The sequence below is a fragment of the Cryptomeria japonica genome, chromosome 3 (assembly GCF_030272615.1).
Source record: "Cryptomeria japonica chromosome 3, Sugi_1.0, whole genome shotgun sequence".
In the NCBI taxonomy this organism is placed as follows: Eukaryota; Viridiplantae; Streptophyta; class Pinopsida; order Cupressales; family Cupressaceae; genus Cryptomeria; species Cryptomeria japonica.
The window spans coordinates 391,668,602-391,677,768 of NC_081407.1; the positions used below are offsets into that span (position 1 = coordinate 391,668,602).

The 9,167-nt window shown below is 35.5% G+C and overlaps 1 protein-coding gene across 1 annotated transcript; it reads right to left on the bottom strand.

Annotated features, from left to right (window-relative positions):
* Positions 1-4,870: 4,870 nt before the first annotated feature.
* On the bottom strand, positions 4,871-8,930 carry LOC131047857 (disease resistance protein Roq1). Its single transcript, XM_057981644.2, has 3 exons — positions 7,977-8,930; positions 6,415-7,837; positions 4,871-6,196 (listed from the first exon to the last, which is right to left on the bottom strand). The coding sequence occupies exons 1-3, from the start codon at positions 8,540-8,542 to the stop codon at positions 5,096-5,098; spliced, it is 3,090 nt and encodes a 1,029-aa protein (XP_057837627.1). The 5' UTR covers positions 8,543-8,930; the 3' UTR covers positions 4,871-5,095.
* Positions 8,931-9,167: the final 237 nt, after the last annotated feature.

Sequence of the window (9,167 nt, forward strand, 5' to 3'; positions counted from 1 at the left end):
AACTTCACATTATAAAGCTTCATTACTTCTTGCTTAAACATTGATGAGTGGAACTTGCTTTGTATGTGATGTTTTAAGTTTGCAAGCTTATGATTAAATTCATGTTGAGACATGTGGACCTATTATTAGCTAACTCATGGACATGAATAGAGATGCAGTTTGACACATAGGTTATTTTGGCATACATATGGTTAGTCCTAAAAGAGTTCTAATATTTTTAATGGAGTACTTAATTGTATGTAATTGGCATGCATTTCCTCTTCTTTATTTTTGAGAGACACGTATATGCACTACCCTTCTACTGAGGCATTGTTGTTAATGGACTAATTACTTTGATAAGTTGGAAACATAACTTGAGAAGTTATCTTTAATTCATTAATAATATATGACTTTGATGAGAATGTCAACATCTTTCTCTCTAAGATTTTGATATGTGTCAATATATTGTGAATAGAATTTTTTATTTTGTTCCAATTTTGAGTTATGTTTGAGTTACTTTTACATCTAGTGTAAATAGTCTAATGAATGGTATGGTAAAGAAAGACGAAGAATATTGAATAAATGTCAAATAGAGTTGAAGTAGAGCCCTAACATGATTACCCATTTCATAAAAGTAAATGGTTCTACAATTACATATGTTTTCCTATTTTTTAATGTGTTTACTTGTAATGAATAGAAATTAGGGTTCATAGGTTTATACAAGTAAACTAGGAACAAGAGCAATTTCACAATGATTACATGAAAAGGAGAATGGACTCAATAAATTCAACCTCGATTCTATAGAAATGGAATTTCATATTTAATCATTTTCCATCTATTTTTCATCATGCTTTGAGATGGAAGGAAGCCATTTTTGGTATTGGTCTGAATGTAAGAATGTGGTTGCAGACTCTATGAGACGGTGCATCTTGTTACATATATGAAAAAGTAGATGCCAAATATTTTTTTTTAATCACATTTTTGCATCAAGAACTAGATATTTTAATGTTTTACTTGGAAGTCATGTTCCAACTCATTTTCTTATGTTCACAATTGAAGATTGGTCAAAGAAATGGTGGTAGACTTAGTAGGTAGCTGGATGAGATCAAATACCAATTTTTGCAGCTTCATGAAGGAGAGATCAAATGTGCAAGTCAACTACATAAGTTTCTCAAGTTTCAAGTTTGAATATTTTTTACTATTTACTTTTTTATTTATTTTTTTAAAAAATGTTTGGTAAACTTTTTAATGTGATCGGTGACATTGGCATGGCACGCCCTTTGGCTCCACGTGAAATAGCTTTTGACCTGGAGCTATGAATCAATGAGGCCACGAATAGGGGACCTTATCCTCACACTTCACTTGATCAAACCCGCGAGCACAACGACCCAACTAAAGCATAAGGCATGCGAGCTCAGTGGCCGAACTAAAGCGTAAGGCATGTGAGCTCAGTGGCCCAACACGGATTTAAACCTTGGTGGCCACTTCACCAACCAATTGTTTTAACCGTGACACTAAACGTCCGAAGACTTGGCCACTTCACCAACAAATTGTTTTAAGTGTGACACTACACATCCGAAGACTTTTTAATGTGATTGCTTATGTTAATGTCCCTATCAATCATTTATTCATTGGTCATGTCTAACAATGTTTTCATGTATATGATTGTAAAATGTTTTTATATCTGTTATTATGGTTAGGGAGATGTTTAAATCAGCTATGTGTATAATTTCAAGTTTTGTAAGCTACTATTCCAATTGTTACAAGTGATCTATAATCTTATTTTTTCTAGACAGTCATTTCTTAAATGGTTATTTATTAGTTCCTAATATTGAAAAACTAAACATATGTCATCGAGTTCGTCACTGGACATCGATGGATATGGTAGACAATTCGCTTGGTGCATGAATATAATCATGACATCTTTGACAAAATCAAACTTCAATTCCCTGCGTTATCTGTTTTACACGGTATTCTATTCTATTTAATATTGGTGGACTCCTTGAATTGCTTCCCCCACCCGTATCATGCGCGATAAGCACGCTTTCTTTCACCTAATGCAAATACACGAGAGGGGTCGGTGAGTCGTATGTTCTAGTTTTTAGATTATATAGTTGTTACATGGAATATTTTATGATTTGATATAGATTCTTATTTATTAAGAATTAAGATTTCAGCTGAGACTGATTATATCTAATGAAAAATGTTTTAATATATATTTGTAAAGATTTGATCAAAATTTAATAATGGTATATCTATTAGTTGAATATTGAAATAATATTTATTACTAAAACAATTCATATTTCTCTTTCAATTATACTTTATATAACATTTAAATGATCTTGAAACTTATATAATTTATATAATACTTGAATGATTTTCCAGACATCCTCACGATGGATCATAGTGTGATCCAAAAAGTTGATCCTAAAAAAGTTACACAATCAAATCTTGAAACAACTAAACAATATTCATATGGATTGTGAAAATCCGATAACACTAAACCCAAAAAAATTTAAGAACTGTTATTATCGTCATCATCTTTACCCTTATATTCCACACTCTTTGCTAAAAAGTAATATATTTATATTATAAAATGAATTATATGAGATAAAATAATGTCAGTGACCTTTCTCTTCATTCACCCTTTTGATTAAGATATTTCTTCACGAAATATCAAGTCTTGCTTTGTTAAAATAATCTTTTATTTTTCAACATTGCCACTCAACATTATTTTGTTTTCTCTTTGTTGATGCACTTCAATTTTCTCAAAGCACTTTAGAGGTTCGTAGGCTTATTGTTTCTCCTTTCATAGGTTTTGTTTTCAGTATGGCACCAATATTTTGTGGTTGTTGATGTAGTGAACGAAATCCTATGTAACAAGTGTAGACACCTAAAATTGATACTTCACCCAATTCCCATAATTCCTCTAGAATTGATCAATTATGTTTGATTAAAATCATGCATTTGTATGATATCACAAGCATCCACCTCAATTAGGCATTTAATAAGAAGCCTTTGAAAACCAACCTGACCATCCTAGTTTATTCCTTTCCTTACCTCAATGACCAAACGTATCTTCTCTCCAATGAAAAAAAAACACTAAATCTAGAAACATTTCCTTCTCTTGTTCATCTAATTCATTGTAACTAACTTTCAATTGTCCTTTGATGCTCAAGTGCGATCTTCTGAGATTAGATTGATCTAATTCATTGTAACTAACTTTTAGTTGTCCTTTGATGCTTGAGTGTGATCTAATTCATTGTAACTAACTTTCAATTGTCCTTTGATGCTCGAGTGCGATCTAAATCATTGTAACTAACTTTAAACTAATGTGCGGATCTAAATTATAACATGTTAGATTGATCTAGTAGACATTGGACTATTAGGATTGACTCACATTGATCTTCTTATTAATGTTTGCCTTTTTATTTTATTTTCCGTAAAGTTTTCGGGGGCTGGTTCCTCTCTGGAAAATTTTCTCCAGCAAGTTTTTTTCTTGGTTTTGATTTTCTTCTCTCTTGGATTTTGGCTGGAGCTTGGGTTGGATTTGGTTTGGCTAGTGGAATCTCTTCTTCAGCTTCTTCCATAACAAGGGTTGCAGGTTGGAGATGTATTCTACCTTTTTATATTTTATTTAACAGTTTTCCTGCATGCTTTGTGTCTACAAATTGCATGTGTGACCTTGGGGAAATGAATCTAAAATTTGTATAGTGAGGAAGGAAATATATGAAGGCATAAATTTGTTGTAAGGTTTTATTATATAGTTTGTGGGAAATATTTGTATTTCTGGGTTTGTTGTCATGGTCTTGCTTGTAAAGGGTTTCAGGGCCCCTTCAAAACCTGCTTTTTCATTAATCAAAAACAATATCTAAACCTACATTTGGTGAATCTATTGAATTTTGAAGGTCGTATTTTCCTCATATGTACCCTTGGATAAATTGATTCAACAATAATGAACTAAGTTTGAGAATAATAAGCATATAGTATGTTTCTAAAATGATGATGTAATTCTATTTATCCATTTGCAATCTAGTTGTAGATGTGTTCAATAGATTCTTCTCTCAATCCTAAATGATTTTTTTGAATTAGGACACCACCTTAACATTTGATTTGAAATAAGTTACAACTTTGTGGGTTCATAACAACTAATAAGAAAAGAAACATAAGACCAAGCTAATAAATTCAATATTAAGAGTTTGAAATACAAATCTATATTCATAAAATTGACCTTGCTCAATTTCACACATATATACCTAAACTACATTAATAAATAATTAAATATATAAATAAATTTTAAACACATAAAAAATCTAATAGTAAAAAAGCCTAAAATATTATTTATCCATTAAAATATATCATCTTACCTACTACATATTAATCAATACATAAACGACATTGCATCTCCTTTACCCAAAATATAAATGACCACTGATCTACATATTATTATAAGTTTAGCACTGCGTAAATAAAACCTCATATATGCTGTCACCTTCTAGGCCGGCATGGAAGGAATCGATCAGGAAATAAATATTTTAAATTATCAGTTTGGATTAATTTTACTTTGATTACAGAAGCATAAAATAGAATGAATAGAATACAGTGAGAGACAGACAGATAAAGCAGGGAATCGGTGTGCCTCGTGCAGGTGGATCGATTGGAGTTTGATTTTGTCATAATATTGAAGCGTGGTGTCTTGCTCTTTTCAACCATCCAAAGCACACTTTTGAAACCTAATACTTTTCAGAAATGGAACCCAATAAATGAACACATAATCTACTGTATTTCCCAACTAAGTAGCCAGAAATTGCAGCTGCAAAGCAACTCTTAATTTGATAGGCGTTTTGACTAATTACAAAAGCAACCTAGCTATCTATGCAGAGGAGCCGAACATAATGAAGTTTAGGACAATGCACAAGAATTAAAAGACAGGTTTGTTAAGTTAAACGTCCGTCATTAAAAGTAAACAAATAAATGATACCAAACAAAAGGAACTACTTCTCTCTCTCTCTTTTTTTTTTTTAATAGAAGACAACATAGACTGCATAAGGACTATTTAGGCATGGCCACTTTCAGAACCATTCTTTCGCTATAGATTTGTGAAGAAACCCACAACCTACTCCCGACGAACAATACATGGTATTTCAGGAAAATCTGAAGGTAACTCCGGACAACCAGATATTTCAAGATTTTGCAAGTTTGACAGACCATAAACACCCCTTATGTTGTTGAGCACTTGACAATCTGACAATTCTATCATCTTAACTCTAGAGGGCAGAGCTGCAATCTCCCTTAAATAGTCATTTTGCCTAAGTTGGAGAGTTTCAAGTCCAGGGCAACAGCCTTCAGAAATTGATATCATGGTTACATTGGTCTCGCTTAGATTTATCACCTTGAGATTCCCCAATGAACAAGCAGATTCTGACCCAAAATGCAATTCACTGATCGGGCATCCAGAAATCTCCAGAGTTTGAAGATTAGCCAGTTTACCAAATGATTTCGGTAAAGACTTAATTCCTAACAATTCTAAATATAAATTTTCTAACATATTCAGACTCTCTAAGGATTCAGGTAAAACTTCCATTTCAAGAGAATCTATAATTTCAAGCCTAGTCAAGCTGAACATTTTCTCAAGGGAGGTCGGCAAGCTTGTCAGCAATGGGCTCCCTATTTTAAGGATTTCCAATTTTCTGAGTTCGCAGAAGGCATCAGGAAACTCCCTTAGCCTGGTGTCTTCCACATGGAGCTGTTTCAGGGACACCTGATTTGTGATTTCCTGAGGCAACACTTGCAATTTCAGGCACCCTGAAAGAAACAAATTCTGGAGAGTTGTGATGTATTGCAGCATGTTCAACCTCAGCTTAAGCTTGTGACAATGCGATACATCAAGATATTCCAGTTGTTTTAACTGATTAAATGAAGCAGGCAACACCCTCAGTTCCTCACAAGAGCATAAATCTATGTGCCGCAGCCTTGTTAACTTTCCAAAACCGATGGGTAGTGACGATAGCGCTCTACAATGCCGAAGCTCCAGGTGCTCCAGTGATTTGAGGTCGCAAAACTCCTCTGGCAAAGTCTTAATGCGGAATTCGTCTCCCAGGTAACCAATCAAGGCTATCTTTTTCAACTGTTTCAATTGTGATATGGAACTCGGGAAGCTTTCGAAGCTACTGCCCCATGTACTGGTAATCATCAGCTCTCTCAACTGCAAAGGAGCCTGCACAAAGTGTTCGCTAACTAAATTATATGGAAAATATGATTGGAAATATAATGTGAAAGGCATCTTAAAAGCATATTTACTTGTTTATTTGAGAGAACGGTTTAAATCTCATATATTAAATTTATATTTCTAAATATTTTCTACATTTAATATGTTGCAATCACACTAAGAATACACTTCTAAACTTAACGTATGTGATTTAAGACTGGCCTTACTTGATCTTCATCCTCCCACAACTTGCCTAAGCTCAGAGCGCCATGAAGCTCTAGAACTCTTAATTTCGCCAATGAAAGCCACGAAGGAATATGTGCGTGCTTAAAATCAAACCAACGAAGCCAGACTAGATCCCGGGACAGTTCAGCAAATTTCTCCTTAACCCAATCTCCTTTAATAACAAGAAAACTTAACCCTCTGCATGTGATTTTCAGAAGCTCCATGCACTGTTCTAAGGTCGGCTGGAAATCAGACGAGCATCTAGGGAACTCGTCATGAGCAGAACATGCAACAAATTGAGTTGTAGCGGTCATTATACCCCGAATAGGCGCATGACGGTCGTAATTAGCCTCCTCGAAGTGGTCGTGAGAGAAAAGACGATGAGGGGAATGCTCAGATGCAATTTGTTTCCCCAAATCCCTAAGGTGATTATGCATTCTTATGCGGTTCTGACCATCGAGTTCAACGAGGCACTTGTTCCTCAGCCTTTCCAGACTGTGCAGACCGCTCCGGCTTTTTCCATCCCATACTGCAGTAACCAAACTTTTCTTTTCCCTAATAAAAAAGCACGCTACGTCCAGAAATGTCTCCCTCTCTTCTTTATCCAGTGCATCATAGCTAAGTTTTAGCCTCTCTGTGATTTCCTCCGGCAGTATTCTTTCGATTTCATGCAAGATCGATTCCCAATAATCTTTAGTCTTGCTGTAAAGCTGCGCACCTAAAACCTTAAGAGACAACGGTAATCTACCACTGTTTTCAACGAACTTGTCAACCAACTCGGTGAATTCCTGGGGTGAATTAGGGCCTAAGAAAGCGTGCCAGCAGAAAAGATCCTTGGCACAAGGGGGACTTAGCATTTTCATTGAATAAATGGAGGAGATTCGGGAGGGTGGGAGAACATCCCTATCTCGAGTTGTTACAATAATCAAACTGCCTGACCCGAGTTGGAGTTCTTCTGGGAATAAAGCATCTAGTTGGTCCTTATGATCGAGATCATCCAAAACAATGAGCACGCGAACAGATCTCAATCGAGCCACCACAATTCTCTTACCTTCATGTACATCATGGAATGGTTTATTTTCTAAAGTACGTGGTAGAAGGCCCTCCAGGAGCTTTTTCTGCAAGCCAGGCAACGCTTTCTTTCCTCCATCATCTTTTACATCAAAAAGAAAGGTGGAATTGGCGAAGGAGGAATGCTTCCTATTAAACAGCTCTGTTGCCATTGTGGTCTTGCCTGACCCTCCCATTCCCACAATCCCCACAACTTTTACAGCCCGGCCACTCATTGAAGATTCATCTGCAACTTTTTCGAAGTCCTGGATAGCTTCATTGAGTCCAACTAAATGCTTGGCTACCAGTAGTGGTACTTTTCTCACTTTGTCAAGTACAGAATTCATAGTGCTCTTCAATGCCAACCCTTCGTCACTGAACAATTGCAACAAATTAAACAAGATTAAGAACAAATGGAATATACCCACATCATTCAATTCAACGGCAATACTTCTGTTTTAAAAAAAGTATTGATGCATATATGAAATTTGATATGGAATGATATGAAGCTTACTCATTCAGGTTAACAATGTAACCGTGAATTAACGAAACTTCCTTCAGCGCCATTTTCCATTCCTGAAGCTTGCCTGATGTATATCTATCCTTCTTTTCATGATCTTCAAATGATTTGGCATAAATTCCCTTTCCTTGATCCGCCCATCGGAGATCGCTAGGCTGAACATGATAGAAGACGGGAATAATTTGGATGCCAGTTTTGAGCATAAACGACAGCTCAGCCAAACACCAGGGGGATTGCACATAATTCTGAGAGAATATGGCAATATGAATCGAAGCACTACTCATCGCTGCTTGTATTTCTGCGGTTACCTGATCGCCTGCTTGAAGCGAGTACTTATCTAAGAAAACTTTTAGGCCCGTATCATTCAATGTTTCAAAAATTCTTTTAGCAAAAGTTTCTTTGACATCTGGTCCACAATGATTGATAAATACATCGTAGGGAATGTCTTCGGTTACTGTTGATGGCTCTGCACAGGAACTCTGCAATGCAAGTCCGTCAAAGGCGCTTTTTGGGTCATTTTTTGTATGGGTGGTGGCTGTGGAAGAGGAAGTGGATGTCATTGGATAGAATGGAAGGAAGCTAAAGACCTTACAAAGTATGAAAGTAAACCAATGGATGTGTAATTGGCTTAGGGAGGGCAGATCTGAAACTTTCAGAGTCCGAGGAGAGGCTCAGACGTGTTCATTAAAGATTGAGGACGGGAAATTTTATAGAAGACAGAATGAACGCGTAAACGCGCAAAAAGAGTGGACGAAACATGTGTAGGAAATTAATTTCGCCTAAAACCGTGCCGAAAACTTCGTCTGAACAGAAGCCTGGACAATCGCGTTTCATTTAAGTCTAGCAGATAAACTGATTGCTGCATTATAAGATTTGTCGAGATTGGGAACGACATCTAGTATCTTGTAATGCCAATGGCTAATCTCTATATAAAATGATAATGTAAACAAACTTTCAGATTTGTAAATCATTGTATTTTTTTTCTGTTTTTTTGTGGTTTCACAGTAATAGGGATGCAGATCATGAAAATTTAGCTACTCAAAATTTTCTAAAAATCTGTTGTATTTTGTGGATTTTAAAAACCTTAAGGATTGTTGTCTTGTGTGGAGATTAGCTTGTCTTCTTCTAATTGGGTGCCCATTTGCACATTTAATGTTAATAATATTTCATTATTGTTTTGTTTAT